We start from the raw sequence: 27,837 nt of genomic DNA, 5'->3' as shown, positions 1-27,837 counted from the left end.
TTAGAAGACAAATTTACTGTCAGAAATATTCTTTATTTTAGTAAAGATAAAATTCTGTCCAGGCGCAGTAACATAACTTTAAAATAAATAGAGATACACAGCCATTCATCTCACCACTTCTGTTTCCAACTTCTTAGATAATTGCAATGAAAGATGGTACCATCCAGAGAGAAGGAACACTCAAGGACATTCAGAAGTCGGAGACTGAGCTCTTTGAACACTGGAAGACATTAATGAATCGACAGGACCAAGAGCTGGAGAAGGTTTTTGATGGGCAATCAGAATTTTCAAAAAATTAGGCTTTTTTTTTTTTTTTTTTTTTCCCTGTAGGTTGAAAGCATTAGCAAGGATTGCCATATGCTCTGTGTGATTTCTGACTTAGTATGAGCATAGTGTTATGATTACAATTATTATTATTTATCTATTAAGAGAAATGCCTTCATCTGGACATCTCATATTTTCTTGAAACTGTTGCCTCTGATCCATTCTTGATAGGAAGCCCTATCAAAATATTATCATCTTAAGGCAAAGAGGGTTATGAGGGGCAGTCAACGTGGCTTCACCAAGGGGAAATCATGTTTGACCAATCTCTTAGCCTTTTATGAGGAAATAACATGGTGGATGGATGATGGCAGAGCGGTGGATGTGGTCTACCTTGACTTCAGCAAAGCATTTGACACAGTCTCCCACAGCATCCTCACAGCTAAATTGAGGAAGTGTGGACTGGATGATCAGGTAGTGAGGTGGACTGCGAACTGGCTGAAGGAGAGAAGCCAGAGAGTTGTAGTCTATGGGGCTGAGTCTAGTTGGAGGCCTGTAACTAGTGGAGTGCCTCAAGGGTCTGTACTGGGACCGGTATTATTTAATATATTCATCAACGATTTAGATGAGGGAATTGAGTGTACTATCAGCAAGTTTGCTGATGACACTAAGCTGGGAGGAGTGGCCGACACGGCAGAAGGCTGTGCTGCCATCCAGCGAGACCTGGACAGGCTGGAGAGTTGGGCAGGGAGTAACTTGATGAAATATAACAAGGGAAAGTGTAGAGTCCTGCATCTGGGCAGGAACAACCCCAGGTTCCAGTATAGGTTGGGGACCGACCTGTTAGAGAGCAGTGTAGGGGAGAGGGACCTGGGGGTCCTAGTGGACGACAGGATCACCATGAGCCAACACTGTGCCCTTGTGGCCAAGAAGGCCAATGGCATCCTGGGGTGTATTAGAAGGGGGGTGGTTAGTAGGTCGAGAGAGGTCCTGCTTCCCCTCTACTCTGCCCTGGTGAGACCCCGTCTGGAATATTGTGTCCAGTTCTGGGCCCCTCAGTTCAAGAAGGACAGGGAGCTGCTGGAGAGAGTCCAGTGCAGGGCAACAAAGATGATTAAGGGAGTGGAGCATCTCCCTTATGAGGAAAGACTGAGGGAGCTGGGTCTCTATAGTTTGGAGAAGAGGAGACTGAGGGGTGACCTTATTAGTGTCTATAAATATATAAAGGGGGAGTGTCACGAGGATGGAGCCAGGCTCTACTCAGTGGCAAACAATGATAGGACAAGGGGTAATGGGTACAAACTGAAACACAGGAGGTTCCATTTAAACTTGAGAAGAAACTTCTTCTCAGTGAGGGTGACGGAACACTGGAACAGGCTGCCCAGGGAGGTTGTGGAGTCTCCTTCCCTGGAGACATTCAAAACCCGCCTGGACACATTCCTGTGTAACATTATCTAGGTGTTCCTGCTCCGGCAGGGGGATTGGACTAGATGATCTTTCGAGGTCCCTTCCAATCTCTAGCATACTGTGTGATACTGTGATCTAAGGAATATTAAATTGGACCACTTTAGGAAAAATACTGGTAGTGTGCAATAGTGAAAACTGCTTCTAAAATATGCCTGAATTTACTCATTGCATTTGGTTTAAGTTTTTCAGATGTGCCTATATCAAGCTTAACACATTTTGTCTTTAACACTGTAGCACAGGAAGAATGAGATATGAATCTTAGTTCTTATTAATTCAGGGATATATGTCCTAGATGCAAAAGGGTTGGGATTGACAACCTCAAATTAATGTCGGAGACCTAATTTATGTCGTCTGGGTTTATCCACAGATAGCAAATCCATCACTTAAAACTGCCTGCTCTAAGATTCTCACTTTTATTTTTCACTGATGCTCTGTTTAGAAACAAATTTTGTCATAGCTGGTAATTTTTCTTATTAATTCTTTGGTTGAAAATACATGAACTGTCCGTTTTTTAGGAGACTATTATTGAGACAAAAACTGTTTTGGAAAGAACAAATCTCCGGAGGACTATGTACTCCCGTGAAGCTCTGCTGAAAGATGATGAAGAGGATGAAGGTAAAAGGGCACCCTTTGAGCCCAGTGCCACTACATCACTGTTTCACAGTTAAATTTTATTAGCATGAATTAATGTAATTCAAACTGTCAAGAGAATAATAATTTTTCAGATTGGTCACAATTGATAAGAGCGCTGTTTCCATTTGTATTACCTCTGGACTACAGTGATTTCAAGAATTCAGAAGTCATAGCTTCCTCTAAGCTTTTGAAATATTTTTATTACACTTGAACATAATTTGATAATGACAGATAATACTGAGTAACTTATGCTGGGTGAGCTTCAAACCTGTCAACAGCTAAGCACGCTTGTTTCAGGGTTTACACAGGAAAAAATTGCAATTTATTTTTATCAAGCTAGTACTTCTGAATTGCAAAAACATGGCTGAAGACACTGATCACCAAGTGCAATCTTTTTAGCATGCATTACTACTATAATAGATTAATATGTGCATGCCTGTACAGGTAATTCCACCTTAAAGCTACTCTTTATCTTATGTGGTAAGCCCTGTTTTGCAGCTGCTACTTCCCAGCCCCTATGAAAGGTGTCTACAAGTAAGTCATTGTGGCTGTACTATTTTCTTGCACTTTGCAGAAGAGGTAACAGAAAGTGATGATGAAGACAACCTGTCTTCAGTGCTGCACCAGAGAGCAAAGATGCCCTGGAGAGCCTGTGGCAAGTACCTCAGCACCGCAGGCATCCTCCTTCTGCCACTGCTGGTTCTGTCCCAGCTGCTCAAGCACACAGTAATGGTGGCCATCGACTACTGCCTGGCACACTGGACCTCAGATGCCATTTCTGGGAAGCCAGAGATAGAGCTGAAAAACTGCTCCCACTGTGAGGTACGCAATGCCTCATTCACCTTCCTCTTATGATTTAACTGTGGTGGTGATCTCCCACTGTCAATCTCTGCTCTAAGATTTGTATGCAGTGTGCTATATTTTTAGTAATAGAGCCACTCCAGCCTATCTTGAAGGTTAACGCATTTTCGGGTGCACAATGCAATAAGCCTCACAGTTCAGGTTTGTGCGTTATTCTCCTTCTGCTAGATTTATTGTATTTTCATCATCTACCTGATATGCCTAAACCTTGTCTCCAAAGTGATTTTGGTATCATAGTTCTTTTTTCTTTTTCCTGTACTGTTATATTGTCACTGTAAGTAGGGCTTTCTGATTTTATAACATAGGGGAATTTCAGGCTTTGTAACATAGGGGAAACAATTTTTATTATGAAAATGCTTTTTCAGTTGATTTTTATGTGATTTTATGCATGAAATGCACAGTGTTACGTAGCAGGGTACTCTATATGTATCAAGCAGTAGTGAAGGGATTTTGCTAGAGCTGGGATTGTTTTCTTTATTGGGATTTAATGCCTATAAATAATTTACATTAATGTTTGGGAGATGCATGTATGACTTTACTGGAGTCAAAACATCAAAAGATGCTTTACTGATGCTGGGGTTTGATATTAAATTAGAATTTCAAAATAAAAAACTTATCTATTTGTTCTTATTAAGAAATAGACCAAAACAACAGAGCCATAATAATGTTTTAAAGATTTATTTTTTCCTTCAGATGAAATTATCAAATGTATCTTTTCAGAGCTTTTAGTAGTATTTTGTAATTTAAGATTTCTGAAGAATTTTTTATTTTCATGCAAATGCTTCTCTCCCTGCAGGATAATAAATAATAATAAAATGGTTGAAAATCATTGGCGATTTAATTCAAGAAGAATAAAGAATTTATCCCTTACATTTTTCAGTCTTGCATTTATGTGTTTGCATTTTCGTTAAAACATAATTTACAGCAAATCATTTTGTTACTCTTTCTTTGTTTTTTAGGATTTCAACCATTCTCCATATTCAAAAGTTTTCAGCATTCTCTGCTGTCTTGGGATTGTATTATGTCTTGTCACATCAATAGCAGTGGAGTGGACTGGCTTGAAAGTCACCAAAAAGCTACACTCTTCTTTACTAAATAAAATTATTTTGGCTCCAATGAGGTATTCCTGACTGTAATACAAATTATAATGTAGTTCTTTTGTGTTCCTTATGTCGAGGCAGTCTTCTAAGCACAGTTTTTATTAAGAAGTGCCTATGAATCACTTTTTTTCACACATCATTAAAAATCACGAGGTATCAAGGTACTGAACAATTTCTGACAGTGTTTCCCAGGCTGCTCAAGTTCCTAGACACTAGTGAGATGCTTCTCCTGCCTGACTGTGACTTCAGGGATTTACTTCCTTGCATGTTTCTTCTCTTTGCATTTTTTAATTAGGGAGAAATTACAATTATTGATCAATATGTGGACAGTTCATTCATTGCATGGATCATAATCTTAAGAACTGGAAATATTTACTGTCAAGCAGAAATGGTGCAAGCTATGAAAGATAATGAGCTTAGAAGAGTTTCATCGCAGGCATCATTAGAGTCCATTGGGATACACAGACACCAATAAAGGCCTTTGTTGTCCTGCACAAGTTTTCTTTCTAATGCATGAAAGTAAAGTTGTAGCTTGATTCAAACCTGTAGCTGTTACTGAACATTAGGAAAAATACCTTCTTATTTTTAAGCTAACTGTATTTGACCTAGAAATCGTGGAGAAATAATATACATGGTAAAACCTCAGATGTTTTTTTTAAACCTTGTTTTGGGATAGAAGTAGACTTCAGGTTCAACATGGGCTGTGGAACAGTTAACAACAGCGTAGCAATAATGAAGTTTGCATTTTACATATGTAAACATCTTTTAATATAAAATTCCAAGTTGTTAGTTATGCATTTCTACTCCCAGAAAAAAATGCAAGCCTTTGCAATTCAACTGCGTTTGCATTTTTCATGCATTGAAAAGGCCTCAAATTACAATATAAAAGGATATTTTTAAATGTAATTGTGATTTGCATAGCTTAGGCGGTAGAGGGAGCTGAGTAGGGTTGCTGCTCTTGGGTTACATTCAAGACTGCCATTCATTGGAAAGCCATGGTTACCAGGAAAAATGAGAAACTTGTCTGTGATATAGTGCCCAGCTTAAGGAGCAGGGGGTATGGGGGTGTGGGAAGAAAAGAAAACAAAAATATTCTAGTATTGGTATGGTGATCTTTCCCATTCCTTGTCTTGTTTTAGGTTTTTTGAAACAACACCTCTGGGAAGTATATTGAACAGATTTTCAGCTGACTGCAATACCATTGATCAGGTACTGAATAAATATATTCAAGCTCTGAAGTTATCCTATCTTTTCCTTTCTGAAAGATGGGATTTTCATTTATTATAGACCCATTTAGATGAAGTTTGTTGATTATGTATAATTTTGACTACTACATCAGTTGGCATCATGATTTTCTACGTTCAGAATGAATTCCTCATCTTAAAAGCACGTTGAAAACCCATTTATTTGATTAAGATGCTCTGTATAGAAAAGGAAGGTGAAATTAGATCAATAGCGATATCCCCAAATTAAGAGGATGTACTTTTTTTTAAAAGTGGGTAAACACATTCACTTGACACATATGAACAAATGCAATGAGAAAAAAAAAAAAATACTGCTGCCCAAAGAAGAAATGACTGAAATTCAAATTATCAGTGTTTACACCAGGCAGCACTGCCAGTTCATGGTGCAGACACTAAAATTGTCTGTTGCATCCTATCTGTAATCCGCTGACATGAGGATTGTGGTCCACATTGCAGGCATGTGAAGCATCCCCACAGAAATCCCTTCAGAACTTCCAAAACCCAGCAGTCAATTCAAAAGCAGACCTGTATACTTAGTGCTTCAAACCATCTAAATTGTTTTCATTGTATAAGTGGGAGAAAGGAAAGTGAAATATTGCTGTTTAAAACTTGATATACTATGGAAGATTCTGTGTGCTTATTCTTCTTTATGCAGCACATTCCAGCTACCCTGGAGTGCTTGAGTCGTTCCACTTTGCTGTGTGTATCTGCTCTTGCTGTCATCTCATATGTCACGCCAATGTTTCTCATTGCCCTGGTTCCCCTTGCAATCATGTGTTACTTCATCCAGAAGTACTTCAGAGTCGCATCACGGTAAGAGCATAAACCAGTATCATTCTGGAAACAGATACATCTTCTGCAATGCATGATTCCATTGTGGAATTGCAATGCTAGGGAACTTCATGTTTAAATTTGGTCCTGCAAAAGCATGGGCCCTCTCTGCAAGTAAGCCAAATCTACTATAGTGAAAATGTGTCATTTTGTAAGTGCCTTTGTCTGCAGCTCTGGAGCAGAACTTCTAAGAGGCAAGAGCAGAGTCTCTGTCCGTGATCAAAGTTTCTTAGAGTCTGCAGGACACAAACCAACTAGATTCTGTCTTCCCCAAGAGATGCATACTGGGCACAACCAAGATAATGTGGGGACAGAACAAGAAAACTGATTTCTGCCTACCCAAATTGAAGTGTAAATCCGTAAAGCCAGGGAGAGGCTGGAGAATGCAGCATAACCGTGGTGGTACTGCTGCCCATTAGGAATACAACATGCATGAGCATCCTCTCTTGGTTTGAGTACCTTTTAGTTTTTACAAGTTGAAAAACTTTAGCCATATTTGTGATTTCTCTCCTTCTAAGGTCATACAGCTTCCCCCCTGGTGGCACTCAAGAAGCATTTGTGGCAATGCTGCATTTGTCCCCTTTATGTATGCATGGACTGAGGGGGAGTTCACAGCCAATCTACTTCCTGCTGGAAGGAACTGAGACTAAACAGAATTTCACCCCACGTGTGTTTCCACTGATTTGGTGACGGAACATGAAATCGAGAAGCACAACCTAATGATGAGTGCACGTTCTCATTTAGTCTCCTGAGTGTATGAGTTATACTGTTAGCTCAGTGAGAGATTGAGCTGTTGTTTGGGGATGAAATGGAAAGAGAGGAAGTTGTATTTTGCCTTCAGCTTAACCCGAGCTCTTATTTGCATTATCCCGTTAAAATTATGTTCAGCATAGAGTCAGAATGGTGTTTAAATGAATAAAAAATTTGAGTATAAGAAAAAGGAATATAGGAGAAATAAGGGAAAGCCGTGAATGAGAAGACTACTCCAGCACTATTTGTATTCAAATGGTAAAAGAAGAATCTTCCTGGGGTCTTCATTCCCTGCTCAGAGATATGCAGCACTGCTTTGCAATCTATGTAAACCTTAGGTATATAATTAATGTGATGATATTCCCTTTCACTCCCTGGATCTGTTTCAAGAGAATAAGTGCACGACAGAACTGACTTTTTACAAAATCCCTTTTGTAATCCTCTCCAGGGACCTGCAACAGCTGGATGACAGCACTCAGCTACCATTACTCTCCCATTTTTCAGAGACTGTTGAAGGTCTTACCACCATCCGAGCCTTCAGGTATAGTATTTTGAGAAACATACATTATATTGCTTTTGAATATCTATCTATGGTTCCGTTCGGCAATTGTGCAGTTGTAAGTTATTGTTATTTGGATCACCTGAAAAATCCAGTGTCCCTGAAACACTGGTCAGGGGGGGACTCCAAAACACTGAAGAACTTTTTAAGCATTTTGCATGTGAAGGAGTTACTATTGAAAAACAAGTTAATGTATGTCAGCTGCTCACGGTAACTGTCCACAGACTTGCATGCAGCCTGAAAAAACACTTGTGGGCAAACGTGATTTAAGAAGCTAAATTAGCTTGCCATTACCACAGCATGTGGTGTGGCAGACTGTGCGCTTTGACAGTTTCCATGGAACAACTAATATGCACTGACTTGTTACGGCACAGTAATTTGTGTATGAGCTGATGTCCAGATAAGATAAACTGCATGCTAGTGACTTCAGAGGGTGTAATAGTACAGGTTGCTAGCTAAAAATGTGATTGTTCATACCGATTCTGAAAACACACAACCTGGAAACAAAGTCTTTTGTCACCTGTTTTGATTCATGTTTCCATCCTTATAAGCTCACAGGAGAGCAGCCCAGGAATACCTGATGACATGCCTGGGTCATGTTTCTGTGTTACACAAAAAGCAGTCACACCGATACTAGTAGAGGTATCAGTGAAACTACCACTGAGCTGCTTTCCCCGCACAAGTGCTATTCTGGTCTTTTCCCAGTCAACTCAAATGCGGTCAACTGTCTTTCACACCCTTCTCATCTAGATGTCTACACGTTTTGTCAGTTAATTATTACTGTTACCATTCTGTCTTTGAAACGGTAGTGCTTATTCCTCATAAACTATAAATTTAATTTTAGAATAGAAGTTATGCACAAAATAAACTTGTCCATAAGCTATTCTAAATAGGATATAAATGGCTCAATGAAAGCACAACAAGTTTAAGAGTTTGGTTCTTTTTGACTGAAGGTCAAAGGGTGGTAGGACAGCATAGTATTTTCCATTATTAATTACTGTTACTGGATATTTAATTTAAGTGCCAGCAGTGTTCTCTAGTTTGTAGCTGTGTCTATGTTCAGTTTTAAGGAAAATCAATTTCTCATTGTTGCTTTTCTCATTTACTCCTATATTCTACTACTTCAAGAGGATCTTTAGAGTATTATGGCTGTACATTTTCTGGTGTTGATGCAATAAATAATATTCAATGCCATTTAGCTAATATTTTTAGTCTTTTTGAGCATTCTCTCTTGATTCTTCCTGTCACCTGGAAATGAATTCCTCTGTCAAAGAATTGCATTTGGTGCCTCCTTTTTTTAAAATCCTGCAGTAACTGATGTGTTTCTGACCCAAACAGCCACATGCGTGCAGTGAGTTCTGTATTCCATCTGCCTGCCAGGCTCCTGCATCAGCTGGTAACCTAGCTATTTTTAGGTCTGTGTAGCTTTTCAGCTGCCTAACATATTAGCAGAAGTGGAGTTTAGACTTGCTAGCTTGAGCATCCCTAAAAATAACACTAATTCAGGAATCCGGTCAATAAGTTAGGAGGTGCCAGTTGTTCCTGGAGCGTCTTTGCCCTTGGTAGCTCTCTGTCCTGCACTAGCTCTGAATGCATAAGGAAAGAAATACACAAAAAATCCAGGGGGAGATCAGAAAGACAGCTACTGCTGCAGCTATAAATACACCTTCAGCAGATGCCCTGGCCTGATTTGTAGCTTGCTATCTGGCACTTCAGAGAGTGTTGGTGCTAAATAATCAAAAATGTAAATGTGAGGGCTTCTGCAATGTCTGGTCTGAGAGGCCTGGTAATCTGGGGACACTGTCTGAAGAGAAATTCTGCTCCTTCTGCAGTACCCCACCAACAGTGGTAACTTTTTCTGTATCCTCATTCCATGTGCATATGCACAACTGACTTATGATGCGTACCTCTCATCTTCTAAGGCATATCTATATCACATAGTACCTCATGGTATGGAGATATGAAAGCTAAATGTGATAGAATTGGTTCCAGAAGCAGTACAGCCATCTCTGTATGGCAGGGCACTAAGGGGAATAGACCTGAAGAGAGGCAGGGCTCACCAGCTCTGACACTGTGTGACACTAATGCTTGCTTTCAGGAATAACCATTCTAGGCTATGCAAACACACCAATACAATACACTAGCAGCCAGCCCAGGCCATTCTCCATTGCACACAACAGACATGTCTGCTATGGCTTGGCACATGGGTAAGTTTTGAACAGCTAAATTACTTCCACAAAGTGGCACTTACTTCTTTTCCTCAAAAGCATAAATGGTTCATGTAACGACATAACTTTATTTTATTGTACTCAAAAGAAGGATTAAGAAACTTTGCAGTGAACAGATTTGAAAGCTTCTCTGAGCTGTGTACTTCATACTTACAACATTGTCATATCTTTCTCATATCAGCATAAGGAGAGCTGAGTTTATAAATAAGTAGTGTTTGTTGCAGCCATAATAAGCTAAAGTTTTAGAAAGGGGAATTAGCAAGTTTGTTAAACTTGCTAATGTAATAAGGAGAAAAAAAAGACAAGCTTTGGGTACTTACAATAGATTTTCAAGCCTTCGAGCCTCTTCTGTTAGTTCCCTTCTGGCTTTTGTGCCAGACTTCTGTATTATTCGACAAAATTGTGGATACACTTTATTATTAGCATTGCAGTAATTTACACCTATGCAAATAAATATGCCCAGGTAAAAGGGCTGACTTGCATACTTAACAAGACCTCAGTCTAAATAGGTGGAGCAGGGAATCACTTTCCGTATCTGTTCAGTTCAAGGTAGAAGTCATTGATGCAGCTATTCTGACGAGTGGGTGCAGATTCACTATAATAAACTGTAAACAGACCTACTTTGCCATCAGTTGTAGTTTGTGGCTAATTCATTGGCAGAGGGGATGACAGATCACAATCCTCTGCAGTCTATTACTGACCATGAGCTTGGACTTCTGTTTTTCAAAGTGTTCCTTTTGTTTAAGATAAGGACATATGTCCAGTATGACTGGAGATATTTGCAGTTTATAAATTGTTACTATTTCTAGGCATTACAGTAATATAAATACTAAAACCTGAGTTTATATGATGAAGTGGAAAATAAAGTGCATTCTGCAGCATGTGCATGCTTGTATGATATCTGTCATGTATGTTTTAATTTTTTGTTTCAGATTTCTCTCTCACAATTGCCATGTAATAAAATACATTTCCTAAATGTCCAGTGTGATCCAGAAGTCCCACATAGAGTTTCATCAATGCAATAACATCTGTTTACTCCTGAAGATACAGTACAAATAGAATTTGCATGGGTCTAACAAAAATCTACAGATGATGTCGCTCTGAACTATTAACAGGATGATTGAGACCCTCTGTCAAACTGCCCATAAACATACAGCCCCAGAAATTAAAATTTACTTTTCTTTTTTCAGTATCTGAAGCCTTTTTCCTCGTCTTCCTCTCATCCTCCTCTACTCTTTCCTCTTTCCTTTTTCCTCCTTTTCTCCCATCTCTGCTATGTCTTCTCTTCTCTCTCCTCTTTCCTTTTTTCTGCTTTCCTCATACCCTCGTTTTTCTTCTCTTATTTTTATTTTTTAGGTATGAAGCCAAATTTCGACAAAAGCTTCTTGAATACACAGATTCCAACAACATCGCTTCCCTTTTCCTTACAGCTGCCAATCGCTGGCTGGAAGTCCGCATGGCAAGTACATTATTTTTGTGCATACACAAGGTTATTTTACTTCATTCCAAGTAATCTGATGAGACATCCAGCACTTACGGAGCCTTATCTGGGTTTCAGAGCTATACCTTTACTCTTTATATTCATATCTCTATCTGTAATGAGCACGTGCCCAGCCCATCCTGGAAACTGAACAGAGTCTGAATTTTCCCCATAGCCTGCAGCTGTTTCTCCAAGACAAGAATAGATTTTATAGGTCACATTGGCTTCTCTTGTGTGTCAGGAGTGATCAGAGTGGGTCAAGCTGTGCTGCCAGCCAGGATGCCTTTGTAGGACTGGGTTAGTCAGTGTCAGCAGGCCTTTACCTTATGGCTCCCCCAGAGCATTTCAACATCTTGGAGGCTCCTAATGAGCAGGACATAGACAAGTCTGTGCCTTCTTATGGGTCATCTAGAGAATACCGAAGATATTCAGGTGTCTGTTACCTGAGATTTCTCAGTAAAGTGGCCTGAGAAATTATTTATTAAAAATAATTCCCTAAGCAGCAAATCAAGGACTTCCATGTTGTGGATGGCAGTATTTATATCAGGCTTTGTTAGATACAGGTACTGCTGTTGTGGTAACATGGGCTCCTTTCACATGTGCTAAGTCATGTTTCGTGTCACACTTTATGCCTCCATTTTGGACTCAATTTTAGCTGGTGCCTTTTGCTTCTTAAATCCAGATATTGAGTATGAGCTAGATAAAATGTTATTACCCTTTTGTATGTTCAGCCCTAAACTGTCTGAAGTCCCTAAACAGTGAAAACATATAGGAGTGACAGTTTCCTTCCTACAGAGTTCGTTTTATAGTCTGTTAACATAATTTTACTCAGACTTGTCTGTGGGAAGTTAGATCACTAATGATTTAAAGTAAATAAAATTAAATCCATCATGGGTGGACACAATCAAACCAATAGATACGTGCTGTGCAAGAACAGCTTGTTTGAACAAATATGGATGGTAGCCATTCAGCAGCAACAACAGTGCCTCCCAGCAGTTCATCACCAGCCACAGACAGGATCTGCTCAGAGACAGGACCACAGGAGCATTTCCCTCCTATCTCAGGTAATAATAACTGCATAGTTTCAGCTAGCTCCATTACATGCCTAAGATATCTCTGTTGACTCCTCCAGAAGATAAGGAATGTTGGTTCACTCCTTCTGCACAGAAGTAGTTGTATCAGCATTTCTGAAAAGCACAGCCATGCTAAAGGCAACAAGAACGGGCTCCTGGGCAGGGTCTATATGGAGTTATGTGGTGTTTTCTGCTCATATTCCAAATTGTGCGATGGCTTTGTTATTTGGTATGCAAAGTTATGAGAATGGTTTAATCATTTTAGACTTAAAGTGATGGAGCTTATTCATATTCCTTCAGGAGTACATTGGAGCATGTGTGGTACTTATAGCAGCTGTCACTTCTATTACCAGTTGCCTGTATAATAAGCTCTCTTCAGGACTTGTAGGCTTGGGACTAACCTATGCTCTTATGGTAAGAATCTCAGGACCTTTTCTGTCTTTCCCAAATATTTTTTTTTTGCAATTCAGGGCACAAAGATGAACAGGAAGATTTAAGGTGTCTGTATATCTATAGTGGGTACTGTAACATCACTGAAACCATGTCTCAACTTCAGTTCACGTGCAATGGTTGACATATTTAAGAGTATGCTTTCTTTTTTTAGATAAAATATTAACTTAAGTGTTAGTTCAAATATGTCAACAAAACATGGTCAAGTTGCATTATATTTTTATATTGTCTTGCATTGGAAGAATATTTTTTCAGTTCATCGTGAGCATGCTCAGGTATACTAGTCTAGACTGCCAAACTTGAAGTTACCAAGATGCTGTCTTTTCACTTGCATTTACTGTTTCTCTTCCTCTTTTCTGTTAGTATAGTTCAAATTGCTGTACTACCAAAGTATCTGTGCACTGCAGTTAGGAAATTTAGCCTTTAGTCATTGTTGTGAGCCTGTTCATGTGCACCATTCGGTTTATTCACAACTTCAGTTTATTAAGGCTGAACAAGTGTTACTGCAAAGGAATATAAACTGCATGCTGGTCAAATGATGCAAACTACTAAAAAACTAGTATTTAGCAGTGTATTTGCTTTACATCAGGTGTCTAACTACCTGAATTGGATGGTTCGTAACCTGGCTGACATGGAGATCCAGCTGGGTGCAGTGAAAAGAATCAATGGCCTGCTCAAAACAGAAGCTGAAAATTACGAAGGGCTCCTTTGTAAGTGCAGTTTTGTGCAGCATGCAGAAAAAGCTTGCTGAAATTTTAATGATTTGCAGTATATTACCATGAAAAACATAGTAAATCACTTAATGAAGTGATTAATTTATTACAAGAGGGTTGAATTTTTTATTTTTTTTCCCTGTACTCCTGGTTACAGCTGCCTCACAGATTCCTCAGAACTGGCCAGACAGAGGGGAGATCCAAATCCAGAACCTCAGTGTCCGATATGACAGCAACTTAAAACCAGTGCTGAAGCATGTTAATGCCCACATCTCTCCAGGACAAAAGGTTAAAAACTGCAGTGATTCCAAGAAGCTCTTTAGATTAGCACATAGTAGAAATCAGCACAGTAGAAATCAGAGTTGAAAAAACCACCATACCAGAGTATGTTTTGATGACTGAATTACGGATTTTTTTTTTTTTTCTGAAAGAATACAGTGTACTGGAAAGGAGTCTGGGGGTTGGCATACATCAGAGTGCGAAGTTAGAACGACACACCACTTCCCAGTATCCCAGTGCCCTTCTGTCAGTACATAGTGCCAAAAGAAGCAACAGTGACCCCTTACTTTGTTAGACCTACTTGCCATCATTCCCATGTGACTCCCTTGCATTTATTTCCATCATTGCCACTGTATACAGGACTGGCCTTAATTTATCTATAACTGCTCAGATCTCTAAAGACAAAGAGTGAACTTAGGGATTCTGTTATAGCCAGTTCAGTTTAACTGAACTATTAGGACATAAAGATCATGTGGATAAGAACAGCTGCTACACCCACTCATCTTACATGTGAATACAGATATCGATACCCATTTCCTTCTACCTGATGTTCATCTGCTTCTTGTGTCACACAGATTGGGATCTGTGGTCGAACAGGCAGTGGAAAATCCTCCTTCTCTCTAGCGTTTTTCAGAATGGTTGACACCTTTGAGGGTAAGATTGCACTTTTGTGAATAGCTCAAGCTTAGCTCCCCGAAGTGCTTTCTTTAACAGCAGCAGCTTTCAAGTCTGATTTTTGAATCTGCAGGACACACTCTCTGGCCTTGCTTAAATACAATATCATCTGTCACTTAGAAGCTGTGCCATTCATAAGCTGTATCAATGAAAATTCTACTTGACAGAAGCAAAAGTCCAAGAGTGACAGAGGACAGCCTTTGGTGCTGTTGAACCACAGCAGTAGGAGTAAAATATAAAAAGCCAAGGAGTCCAAGTACAAGAAGGATCTGTACACAAGGTACAGATTAGGAGCCACTGCCCCAGGAAACTCAGCAACTGGGGATTGCAGTTTGGTTTGCAAATGTCCTTCCCTGTCTTTCAGTTTGATCTGCTGCCCTGGAATTTCCTGCCATATTTCCTACTGTGTGTGCCATGTCCATGTGCCCCACACAGCATTCCTGTGCATCCCAAAAAACTTTAGCCTCAGTTTCCCAGCCACATCACCCACAGGGCCCTTATGCATAACCAGACAGTTGTACCTGGGGATAAAATTTCTAAGTGCTGTATAGTAATTTGGCTTTCTGAAACATTAGTTCCCCCTGGTAACTAGTCCCTGATTGAAGTAATATCTTACCTTGTTGTTTGATAGATGTTTATAGTGGTCAAGCAGATAAGTAGTGTGTCTAATCTTTCATAAAATATTACAGGTATGCTTCATATTCATCCTAGCTGGGGCTTAGTCTCAAGACAACTGTGCTTGCTGCTTAACCAAAATGTGTTTCACTAGTGAATAAGGGGATATGCAATTCAAGGCCTGTTCCTGCTGTACTGTATTGCAAGCTGAAAGTGAGCTGTGTCTTTGCCAGCAGCTATGTGGCATGATAAACAGTCTAGTAGACTATCCATTTTCTTTTGAATAGGAAGGATTATCATTGATGATATAGATATCGCTAAGCTACCCTTACAGACATTGAGATCCAGGCTGTCAATCATTCTACAAGATCCTATTTTATTCAGCGGAACAATCCGGTAAGCATTAAGCACCAGCAACAAAAACCATGTAAGAGTTATATGTTATTATATATTATAATTATACAACATAATGACTTTTACAGAGCTGCTGATAGCCAGCTGTTCAATTCCTGTTGTCTCAGCTGCAGCAGGGAGGACCACTGCCTTCTGTCTTTGCTTTTTACCTACCTCTGCCACACTGTACCTTTCCAGTGCCTGAGCCTGGTCAGCACGCTGTTGGCATAAGTCATCCCAGAAAGTCACTATTTATTTTGCCAGGATCTAGTAATCAGTTTATCTCACTGAGCAAATACCTATAACCACCCAGCACTTCCTGAAACGCAGCACTGCGCCAGCCACTAGGAAGGAGAAAAGTAACTGTTACAGCTGAAACCAGGACACTCTTACATCTATTTTCACTTGACTGCCTTAAAATATGAGATGCAGACTCTCAGAAAAAATGTAGACTTGAAAAATTAACATAGAAAAAGAGAAAGCAGTAAAGCAATATACAAAGTAATGGGGAATGCTTGGCGTATTTTGTCCTGGAACCTCTTATCCGTGTTGCTTTCTTTTTTGAGCCATTCTTTCATCTGTGAGACCAAAAACCCTTCTCTTCTTCCCTCCCTGAGAGGTTGATGCAGTAGAAACAATGGCAAAAAGCTCCACAGTTTCCAGCAAATGTCCTTCCCTGTCTGTGGCATTTACCTTAGAAAGGAAAGTAGAATCCTCAGTGCACAGTTACATCACCTATAGTTACAGTTTCTATGTATTAGTCATTATAGTTCACTAAAAATGATACAGGCTTTTGTAGTTTGCTGATTCCATGCTAATACAGATCTCATGATTATCTCCTGCACTTGCCTGAAATAGAGCATGATTCATTCATGTCATGTGACTGTATGCCTTTGTTTTATTAATTAACCTATTAAAATTATTTAGGCCAGCATTGGTCACTCACAGCACATACAGCAGGAATAAAACATACAAATAAACTGTTACACATCATTGAATCTTTTATTTCTGACTATCATTCTATACAATGACAGGAGATTCTCATTTGTTGCTATCATTTCTGGGCCACAGCAAGCTACAATAGCATTCATCTATTCATAAGTCCAAAATTTGTTCAGTTGTACAGAAGACTTGCATTTCATATTTCAGTATGAAGCTTGATTGTTCTGTTTAGCATTTATGTAGCAGTAAAGAACAGAGACACTGAATTTAAAAGGAGAGATGGTAGAAATTTGGCCTTTGTTAAAAAATGTTAATTTGAACTGATCATATTCACAACTTTTTTTCTCTCCAAAAGTTTTTCTAGTAAAACATAAGAATTTTTTCAGTTTATTCAGAACAAAATAAATTCTAAAACCATAAAGAGATCTGCAAAACAGAAAGTTTTTCAAATGCTGCTCAGCTGAGAGTCAGATTTTGTTCTTAATCACATTGCTATAAATGTTGACTGAGTCTACAAAACTCAGAGCATTTATACCAATGATAAATCAGAATCAGCCCCAGATGTTGAGCACATGATTCTGATTGTTTGCAGGTTTATTTCTAAGTGACCTAAAAGAAGAAACATATTGTAGAAGTTTATATTGACTGATACTCTTTAATTACACATAACTGCAGGTTTAACTTGGACCCTGAGAAGAAGTGCACTGACAGCATGCTGTGGGAAGCATTGGAAATAGCACAGCTCAAGCATGTGGTGAAAGCGCTACCTGGGGGTCTAGGTAATAAGACTTTCTTCTTGAGAAAATTACTTCCAGTGTGCACAACATTCCTGTTTCACATTTTCTACGTATTAAAAAGGTAGTTGCTGAAGAAAAAGCTTTTTAGGTTTTCAGAAGGTGACAGGAAGTGCTTGCCTGCAGGCAGAGGTGCTATATCCATCTAACTCCCCTACCAGCTGCACCTGTGGGGCAGAATCCTGGTTCTATTCAAATAAATGATAAAATTATTATTTTATTTCAGTATGTCTTCATCATGAAGCATTGGTTCTTGTGAATTCAAATAAGGTATCAACAAGTCAGGTGTTACCTAGAATATGTTCTTTTCTATTTTCCAAGTCATATCCAGGGAGGAAGATTTTTAAAGCTTAAAGGTGTGAATCATTCGGCCATGAAACAATCCAACCAACACCCCAAAACACACACAAAGACATAAACAAAGAAAAACCTTAAAAATGGCAAGTTATACAATCTTTAGGTAAAGAAATTATGAATGTTACTTTGACAGGGGATGCAGTAACCTAAACTGCACATGTTCCAGAAAAACTCACTCCTAAACATCCGTAGTTACTTTGATGTCTAATAGATATAAAGAATATAGTGAGACAGAAATAGTAGTGAGACAGTACTAGTTCTTCTGAGCAATGGAAATAAACAAGTAAAATGGGGCCACCAGGAGCTACAGACCTAGAATATGTTACTTTGAGAATCTTTATGCTGAAAGTGAGACATTATTTTCCAAGCATATGCTCTACTCTGATCTGACCCTCTGACACCTGGAGCACCTAAATACTGGTTTTGTTATATCATTTCCAGATGCTATAGTCACAGAAGGGGGTGAAAACTTCAGCCAGGGGCAAAGACAGCTGTTCTGCCTAGCAAGGGCTTTTGTGCGGAAGACAAGCATCTTCATCATGGATGAAGCCACAGCATCTATTGACATGGCAACGGTGAGTTTGGACTGTTCCTGATTTCTTGTTTTCCTTGAGGCGGAGACAATTGCTACTACGTGAATAAAAAGGTGGAAAGCAATACTATCCACTCGGTAATATGCTTACACCATATTTAGTGCAGGTGTGTTTACAAATCCAAGATAGTTGTAAGTCACTGCTAACTACTCTAAAAAGCTTTTAAATCATTTTACAAGGGGGTTGTTATTCCAGCATCTCCTGCATTTAGAAAATGAAGCATGATTTTCATTGGTAGTTTGATATTCTAAAAAAAAAAAAAAAAGCTTTGTAAGGTCAGTGGGGATGGTCAGTGAAAGGTAAACTGGCAAGCAGACCAGCTTGGTGGACAAGTCAGGAATTTCGAAGGCTTGAAAGTAGTCAAGGAAATAAACAGAGATACAGAAAAGACATACTAATTATTGCATTAATTGCCTGAAACTGTTAGAGAGATGTTAAACCACACAGTCATAGTGCACTGACTGGATTTTAGCCAAATGCATTCTTAGGGTTTTTTTTTCCTTTGTTACGTTGTTATGAGAAATGTTTCAGTGTTCTTCATTCTAAGAATAAAGAATATAATTGGAGGGGTCTATTTCAACAGCTACAATTTTTAATTCTGGCAGCCAAGTTAAAATACATTTTTAATTTTAATGCATTTAGGATATAGTTCCTCCCTTGAGATACATATCTAAAGAACAGGTAATAGCAGATAAAGGTATCTATGCTAGTAATATTTGTAGGCAGTTTGGTACACAACAAGGTTTCCTAAATAGCAAAGGACAAGTACTTGTTGAGTGAGAACTATGTATGCTAAGACCATCTTGAATATCATCTCCACTGCTATAATATGCCAGGTACATCATACTCTTAACCCTGCCACCCCTTGGTGTTAAATGTCTCCAGTGTGCTGGGACATTCCTAGACTTACAGCAAGGTGAAGAATGCAGCACAGACGTGCGCCAGCGTGCAGGCAGAATGGCAGCACCCTGAATTCACCTTTGCTCTCCACTGTAAGTCTGAGGCCACGTTGGCAGGGATTTTGGGGCCAGAGCACAGCTCTCATGCACTGAAGCCCAGAGGCAGTGGGGGTGGCAGGAGCAAGGAGGGCTAACTGGAGACCAGGCTCTGACTTAGTTCTGGCATGTAGTTAATTTTTCATTTCTGCAATGTAGGATCAATAAAAGCACAGACTAATCAGTGGTTACTTTTAGTGTCTGTGTGACTACCATGTGACTTCTGTTGTTTGAAAAGCAACAAATGTTTTTGTTTACACAGGAGAACATACTCCAGAAGGTAGTCATGACTGCATTTGCTGACCGTACTGTGGTTACAATAGCAGTAAGTACAGTCTCTGCTGCTGTTCTAATGCAAACAAGAATCAGAAATGCCATATTGGTCAATTCTTATCAATGTTAATAAATGTGTTAATTTGGCGCTTTTTTTTTAACTGTGTTTAATTTTAAGCTTTATCTTCCATTTTAAACTGCATTATTAAAAGCATAACAGCTTCTGTCACGGGCTGTGTGAAGCTAAGTCCAACTGCCTGCAAGTGCATGTAATCCAAGTATGCAGTCTATTTTCTGTTACCTGTTTTAGGCTAATTTAAATTATAATATGACTTTGACTACTGTGAAATCTGAAGAAGTTTCATCAAGCTGCAATAATCATGTAACTAAGGACAAGTAAAATTATGTGATAGTTCTGCCACTGGAAAAAGCAATTGTGTTTCAGAATTTAAAAAAATAGAATCCTCCTAACCTTTAAAAATAAATATTCCATCCTTGTTGACAGTCACTGAATTCAAGCTTGCATATTCGTGAAGTGATTATACAATGATCTTGAGCATCTATTGAAAAATCGTTTATGAAAGAGATTTGACCTGAATCAAAGTAGCTGACTCAACAGATACGTCAGAAGCAATACATACCTTTCAGTCCTCTATTTCTAAAAATACACATATTTCAGGAAGGCAAAATAAAGTCATTATGCTTCTTAACATTTAAAAATTAAACACAAGTCAAAAAAACCTATGCTCAAGAATCTTAGAGCATCTTTTTATTTTTACCTAGCAAACGTGTAATAGAAAAACCTGTTTATCTTATGGTATCCATTCTGTGTGTCATTACAAAAAAAGCAAGGGAATCATAAACATGAAATTTCCTGATTTCTCTGCATGAAAATTCTGAGTTGCACTGCATCTGCATTTATGTATCTTTTTCTGTTTGTTTGGGGATAGGCTGAGAAAGTTTTATTGGTCTTCCACTCTCTTAGTGAAAGACTGAGCGAATTTTAAATTGCACAGTTCAGGCAAACAGCACTTTGGAATAAACTTACTTTGAATGTTTGTACTTCCAAATGTAAAAGTGGTTTACTGCAAGTGGATTTGTATTCAAAGTATTCTGTAGTAGACACATAACATGGGGGATTTTGGGGGGGTGGGGTTTAGTAGTAGTTTTGGCTTTTTGTGTGTGTATTTTTATTTTGTTTGGTTTGGGTTGTGTTTGGGTTGTTGTTGTTTTTTTTTTTGTGGTTTGTTTGATTTTGTGTGGGGTGTTTTTTTGGTTTGTTTTTTTTTTCTTCAGAGAAAGCCATATATTACTTGTTTGTGCTTAGGAAGAATAAGAATGGAAAGAGTACAGTATTGTGTCTATGTTATCATCTGTGTTACTTTTTATCAGGATGGCAGCAATGATTGTGTTATACTGAAAGAGATCAGAAAACCAGGGCAGCAAGTACAGCTGGATTGTGATATTTCAGTCCCCTCCCCCCTCTTGTAGACTGAATAAATGTCACAGAAGGACTGCAGCAGAGATGAGATTTGTAGATGCTATCAGTGATTATTTTTATGGAACATCTGGCTAGGAAGACACAGAAGGAAATGCAAGAGTTGTTTTGGTACTGAGAGTGCCCAAGATCTTGTTAGAAACCTTACGGGTGAAGAGTGAATAGGTAACAGGGTACATAGTATTCTAAGATTAAATATCCCTACAAAAGTAATGCAGACTCAAAAATCTGGTGCAGTTGGATTTTACATGTTAAAAGTGGAATTCTCAAAAAATGAGAGAGCTGAGAGCTTGCCAAAAAAAAATACCAAAAAATGGTAGGGAAAAAAGCTAAAAGAAGCAGCAAGGAAAACTGAATCTGTCAGGGATCATGGCAATTACAGAAGGATTTGGATTTTATTCAGAAATCCCACAGCCAGTGCATGCTATTTGTTAGGATAGAAAGAAGCTGGTGTGGCTAAACAAATGAAAAAAGATTATTAGAAACAAGAAGGCATTCTTGTAAAAGCTGAAGTCATAGCCAAATAAAGAAAATAGAAATGATAATAAGCTCCGGCATGTTACATGTGAAAATGCAACAAGGCAGGCCAAAAAAAAAATAAAGTATAAGACCAGCTTCTGGAAGCCATCATAGCTAATAGCAAATCCATGAATCCCTAAAACACACTGGGAGCAAGAAGTCTGTCAATTTATAGGGCTATCTGATGATCAGTACCTGAAAAGAATGCTCAGGAAAGAGAAAGGTATTGCAGAAAAGCTGAATTAATTATTTTCAGTATTAACTGTGAAAAAAAAAAAATGGGGAGGTTTCCTCCTAATAAAATAGTTAAATGCTAGGGCTTATTAGAAAAAGGGTAGAGAAGAACGAAAACATCATACCACTGTGTAAGTCTATAGTTCACACATACCTTGAATAATGCATGTAGTTCCAGTCTCCTCATCCCCAGAACGATACATTACAACTGAAAAATGTTGCAAAGAACAAGATGATCGGAGGTGGGGAACTGCTCCTTAAGGGGAGAGCAGCTGAGCAGGCTAGTTTTCTTCCACCTGAAAGGACAATGTAAGGACATGTGAGAGAGGTCTGCAAAATCATGAGGCAAGGGGCATCAAGTGAAGCTCTGAGCAGCGAGGCCCAGAGCATACAAAATGAGATATTCGTGCAGTGGGGACCAAACCTGAAAAAATCTTTTCCAAAGGATGAGGATGCAAAATGTTTCTGAAAGCTCAAGAGAGATGTGGGAAAGGTCTTAAAGAGATTGTAGTCAGTTTTACAAATGGACAAACTACACCAAGCTCAGGAACCACTCTGACCCAGATGTAGTCCAGGCCTGGGAGAGTACCCTTGTGCAGTACTGCACTTGCCCACTCTTCCTGGCTACCTCCTTGTGGCAATGTTTGATGGAAGAACTTTGGGCTAGGGACACTGTAGTCTGAACCAATATGAATCTTCATAGCCAAGTACCTGTGTGCAGTTTAGGCACTTGAATATTCATGTGGCTCTTCGTGTGTAATGCTCTGCAGCAGCTGCACAGTAAATAAGGATGACAAGTAGCCTTAACTGAACGTGATAGGAAAATTAATTTCTGGAATTCTCTCTTATCCTGGAATATATTTCATAGAAACACTGAACTGGTATTTTGTTTATTCGTTTTTCAGCACCGAGTGCACACAATCCTCAATGCGGATTTGGTTATTGTAATGAAGAGAGGGGTTATTTTGGAATATGACAAGCCTGAAGTTCTGCTAGAACAAGAAGACAGTGTCTTTGCTTCTTTTGTACAAGCAGATAAGTAATAAAAAATAATGAAGCATTTTAAAGTACAATTGTATTATTTTCTAAAAATGTAAAATACCTGTAAATAAATACTATTTCATAATTGAGGTTTTCCTTTTTTAATAAAATGAGCCAATTTTCTCCATCGGAAGTATTAATGAATTACCCATCTACTTTCCTTTTTTTGCATACTACTCTTGTTTTTATTTGGCACCAAAGCACCATGAAATATGGTTGGAAAAAACCTACATGGGTGAAATATGACAGGATGCACATCAAACAAGCATAGCCAGCATCGAGTTTTTATGTAAATCTTAAACTTCTCCTGCCATTTTATTAACATGTTATTTTTTATGTGTAATAGCCCTACTGTAGATAATGCTTATGACTGACTAAATGCAGACAGAAAAATTATATACCAAAGGTATTTCTAGAAAGCTTGTATCTCTTTTAATCATATGACTCTGTAAAGCTTTAATATCTAAATATAAAATCTATTTTAAAAAAGTTACATTGTGGTTTACTGGTAGTGCCTGTGTCTGATGGTCTCTCCTTTAATACCCTTTAGCAATTAATCACAATCCGATTCCTTTAGTCTTTCTTAGGCTACTTCACTTCTACCCCCACTGAATAATATTATAGTGATTCCAAATGAGATTGAGCCTGACTGGCTCCCAAACTGTGAAGAAGCTAAGAGCAGGCAGGCTGTGATAAAGTATCACTGCTTAATGCCCACTGTTTCCAGACCAGTGCAGATGTACCAATTCACTTGGAAATCATCCCTCCAAGTCTGGTAAATAAACTGTATTAAATCGTTCACTATGTCTCGGAGCCATGTAAGCTTGACTCATCCTCTCCTAGTTTCATATATTTCACCCACTGTTGCACTTACCAATAAATCATGGATACTTACTAAGATAGCTTGTAAGTACCAAAATTATCCTAATTTGGCTAGACGGCTACTTATCCCTGCCCTCTTGATTCATTGTGACAGTCATTCCAGGATTTACTAATTATTAAGAGGTTAGAATGTCAATAACCCAATGGAAGGCTATAATGAATTTTTTGCTATTACTCTTTTTACGGCAACTTTGGCTTTACATCCATTTTTGTCCTTTTTCCCATTTTGAAGAATTCCTAGCACTTGGGAAAAATCATTTGTTGTTTTTTTCTCCTTTAGCCTGCTCAATTAATTTGGAATCTGTTTTTTGAATGATTTATTTTTTAGAAAAAATATGCCTCAGTGTTATCACGGGATACATGGTATTTTTAATGCATTACTTCTAGTGCTGAAACTATGAAAACTGAAGAACTGTTACTGCTGTTTAAGTAGTGCTATCAATTCCAGAGCACAGTATTTGCAGCATCTGCCTGCTATTATTTCTGTAATACCTAAGGGCATTAAACCGCGGCCTGAGAACCAGCAGGAGAGTATAGGATGAACAGCGATAAAAGGAGGGAGATAGAATACAGTTATGCAGATAAAATGCATGACTTCTGTCACTGCCTGCTGCAAATGAAGAAAGAGAAGATGCAGCTGGGAGGTAACTCCTCCAGGGACTCATTTGCTTGGTAGTGTCAAAGAAAAAACAGCTGCAAAACTATTGGTGTGTTTTCACACTGCGATACAAGGGACACATTAGGACTAAGAGGGAAGAGATGGGAGATAGGTGACTATCCTTCCAGGGTAGCAGAAGAGCTCAGTCAACGTACAGGTTTCTACTACAGCTAATATGCATGCTTGTCTCCTAGATGCCCAGTACTGGTCTAAGGCAAGATCTCATTCTGTAAAAACTTAGGGAGACCACCACCCTACAGAACATCTCAAACTCATGCTGCAAAGAGAGATTTTCAGAAGCTTTGCAACCATCTGTGGAAGATAAAGTGAATTTTCATATGCTTTTAATAAAGTGCCTGGAATTTGACACTGCAATTTGGACTAGCTGCTCTTCCACAAGCCTCTGACAATCTTACCTGGATAGTAATGCAAGGGAGTAAAGGACACAGCATGTCACTAAGACAACAGCATTATATCTTGAGGTATTAATAAATAAGAACACAAAGTACAAGCACCATACATTTCCATCATTGTGGGGCTTGTATTTCACAAAGCAGCATTGCAGGAGGGTAGGAAGAGTTGGGTCATACCCACCAATTATGTATCTTTTGAATGGTACTACACTGCTGGGTAAGCATGCGTGAACAGGGAGGCCTCTTAGCCGCCACTTGGACAGAATACACTTCACATTTCCTCAGCATGTTTTATCTAGTCTGCTTTACATGGGGCCAAGTCCCAGGGAGTTCCTGCCCCCTAACTCCAAAGGGTTAGAGTTTCACCATAACCAGACACAGTATCCAAGAAAATTGTTCCATGGTGGGAGGCTCACACCCATTATCTGAGTCATTAAAGCTGTTACCTTGAGGAAGACGGTCCAGAAGTCATTATTAAATCAGGTTCACAAATGTGTTTTGCATGGCAATGAAGCATTACTCAGCAAAGCATTTGACACAGTCTCCCACAGCATCCTCACAGCTGAATTGAGGAAGTGTGGACTGGATGATCAGGTAGTGAGGTGGACTGTGAACTGGCTGAAGGAGAGAAGCCAGAGAGTTGTAGTCTATGGGGCTGAGTCTAGTTGGAGGCCTGTAACTAGTGGAGTGCCTCAAGGGTCAGTACTGGGACCGGTATTATTTAATATATTCAACGATTTAGATGAGGGAATTGAGTGTACTATCAGCACGTTTGCTGATGACACTAAGCTGGGAGGAGTGGCTGACACGGCAGAAGGCTGTGCTGCCATCCAGCGAGACCTGGACAGGCTGGAGAGTTGGGCAGGGAGTAACTTGATGAAATATAACAAGGGAAAGTGTAGAGTCCTGCATCTGGGCAGGAACAACCCCAGGTTCCAGTATAGGCTGGGGAATGACCTGTTAGAGAGCAGTGTAGGGGAGAGGGACCTGGGGGTCCTAGTGGACGACAGGATGACCATGAGCCAACACTGTGCCCTTGTGGCTAAGAAGGCCAATGGCATCCTGGGGTGTATTAGAAGGGGGGTGGTTAGTAGGTCGAGAGAGGTCCTCCTTCCCCTCTACTCTGCCCTGGTGAGACCCCGTCTGGAATATTGTGTCCAGTTCTGGGCCCCTCAGTTCAAGAAGGACAGGGAGCTGCTGGAGAGAGTCCAGTGCAGGGCAACAAAGATGATTAAGGGAGTGGAGCATCTCCCTTATGAGGAAAGACTGAGGGAGCTGGGTCTCTATAGTTTGGAGAAGAGGAGACTGAAGGGTGACCTTATTAGTGTCTATAAATATATAAAGGGGGAGTGTCACGAGGATGGAGCCAGGCTCTACTCAGTGGCAAACAATGATAGGACAAGGGGTAATGGGTACAAACTGGAACACAAGAGGTTCCACTTAAACTTGAGAAGAAACTTCTTCTCAGTGAGGGTGACGGAACACTGGAACAGGCTGCCCAGGGAGGTTGTGGAGTCTCCTTCCCTGGAGACATTCAAAACCCGCCTGGACACATTCCTGTGTAACATTATCTAGGTGTTCCTGCTCCGGCAGGGGGATTGGACTAGATGATCTTTCGAGGTCCCTTCCAATCTCTAGCATACTGTGTGATACTGTGAAAATGCTGTACTAAAATGGGTGCAAGACAGCTCCAGAGCAGCCATGTGAAGCTGCTGAGGGGAGCTGCCATGTCCAGACTTTCATTTCTCCTCTGGGATGTGTCTTGGCTGGGTCCCAAAGGTGTTAGTGGGATAGGCTGCCTGTGGAGACGCAACCTGGGTCTATTTTAATTTATTTTTTTTCTTTCTTTCTACAAATGCTCCTGTTATACAAAAACCTTTATAGCATTTATTCCTTGTCTTAGTGTGGCTATTTCATCCTCTTCTACTTATTTCTGAGGGAACACAGCACGCCTGCTACATTAGCCCTCTTACTAGCTCTGCTCATGCCTTCCCCTGTGGCTTTGCATAACCAGCTTGGATCTCTTTTCTTCTGTTTACCCACTCTCACAGAATGGTGATTTGTGAGGCTTAATTCATGTTAGGTTAACACTGCACAGCCTTTGAAAGAAAGGTCTGCTTCTAAAGGCAGAGTAATACCACAGTGCCAACTAAATTTTAATTTAATTTACAGCAGTATCTTATTTGATAGCCATTAAAGTTTGGATAAATTGGAGCAGAGAGGAGTATTCAAATGTAAAACCTATTTTGTGGGTGGAAAAAGTTACCCTCCAAGATTCTATACTACAGAGTGGGATTGTTCGTTCCCGTGAGCCCAATTTGTTCAGCAGCTCTTAACACAAATATGTTGGCTCACTCAGAAGATCTGTCACTTTTTTTTATTAAGTATCTGTTACTTGATCCACAAAGACAGGGCTTGTTTTAATTCCGCTCTAGAAATTCCTCAGCTGAAGCCACTTGCTTTGCTGCCCTATCTCAGCAAATAAGTGCTCAGAGGTGAGGAAAAAGAAGTGGCAAATCACAGTCCCAAAAAAGAACAGAAGTGGAAAAAAGGGAACACCCTTCTAGCCTTACAGAGTTCAGGATTCCTAAAGCCAGCGTGGTGACTGTTCAGGAAACACCCCTTGTTGTAGTAGGCTCCATGCATCAGGGCTAGCACCAGACTATGAAGCAATTTACCTTTCCCTTTAAAACACTCCTGCCCAACACAGGTTTTTTCATTCCACATCCACGTAGTTACCGCCCTCTGGAGGAAAAGGTATAGAATAAAATAACGATTAGAAAAAGAGGAAGAAATGGCCAGAAAGACATGACTGCCTCTTGAACACTTACGTGCATCTCTGCAAAAATGTGTGAAATGCTACTTATGAACTGCAACGGTGTTATAGAGCCTCTTCATGCTCACTTCAAAATGATGGAAGTAACTATGAGCTGCCATCAGCTGGAGAACCACACTTCTGACAAGGAAATCTTCAAATTTCTTCAGACATTTGTGGGTTTTTAAATGTTTAGGGAAAAAAGTAAAAA

The 27,837-nt window shown here is 39.5% G+C and overlaps 1 protein-coding gene and 1 long non-coding RNA gene across 3 annotated transcripts in view; one reads left to right on the top strand and one right to left on the bottom strand.

The window, feature by feature from the left end:
* Positions 1–23,351, top strand: part of ABCC8 (ATP binding cassette subfamily C member 8) — a 76,546-nt gene extending 53,195 nt beyond the window's left edge. The window contains exons 23-39 of the mRNA XM_061462997.1: positions 138–263; positions 2,244–2,343; positions 2,936–3,183; positions 4,182–4,342; positions 5,462–5,531; positions 6,222–6,379; positions 7,596–7,688; positions 11,291–11,393; positions 12,788–12,901; positions 13,527–13,647; positions 13,808–13,938; positions 14,505–14,583; positions 15,507–15,615; positions 17,230–17,333; positions 18,147–18,280; positions 19,556–19,618; positions 22,723–23,351. Of these exons, the coding sequence (XP_061318981.1) occupies positions 138–263; positions 2,244–2,343; positions 2,936–3,183; positions 4,182–4,342; positions 5,462–5,531; positions 6,222–6,379; positions 7,596–7,688; positions 11,291–11,393; positions 12,788–12,901; positions 13,527–13,647; positions 13,808–13,938; positions 14,505–14,583; positions 15,507–15,615; positions 17,230–17,333; positions 18,147–18,280; positions 19,556–19,618; positions 22,723–22,860 (2,052 nt within the window). The 3' untranslated portion in view covers positions 22,861–23,351. The remainder of the gene's footprint in view (positions 1–137; positions 264–2,243; positions 2,344–2,935; positions 3,184–4,181; positions 4,343–5,461; positions 5,532–6,221; positions 6,380–7,595; positions 7,689–11,290; positions 11,394–12,787; positions 12,902–13,526; positions 13,648–13,807; positions 13,939–14,504; positions 14,584–15,506; positions 15,616–17,229; positions 17,334–18,146; positions 18,281–19,555; positions 19,619–22,722) is intronic.
* On the bottom strand, positions 13–27,837 carry LOC133274170 (uncharacterized). 2 transcript variants are annotated; one of them, XR_009745049.1, is made up of 4 exons: positions 27,716–27,837; positions 21,972–22,113; positions 3,025–3,139; positions 13–220 (listed from the first exon to the last, which is right to left on the bottom strand). It is a non-coding gene; the product is annotated as an uncharacterized LOC133274170 (long non-coding RNA). The 2 variants fall into 2 exon arrangements; XR_009745048.1 differs by lacking the exon at positions 3,025–3,139.

This window comes from Pezoporus flaviventris, unplaced genomic scaffold (genome assembly GCF_033815535.1).
Source record: "Pezoporus flaviventris isolate CSIRO_AGI_PZ_B2104156 unplaced genomic scaffold, CSIRO_AGI_Pfla_v1 ptg000036l, whole genome shotgun sequence".
Lineage (NCBI taxonomy): Eukaryota > Metazoa > Chordata > Aves > Psittaciformes > Psittacidae > Pezoporus > Pezoporus flaviventris.
Note: the sequence above shows the minus strand (reverse complement) of the source record. Positions and strands in the feature narration are given on the sequence as shown.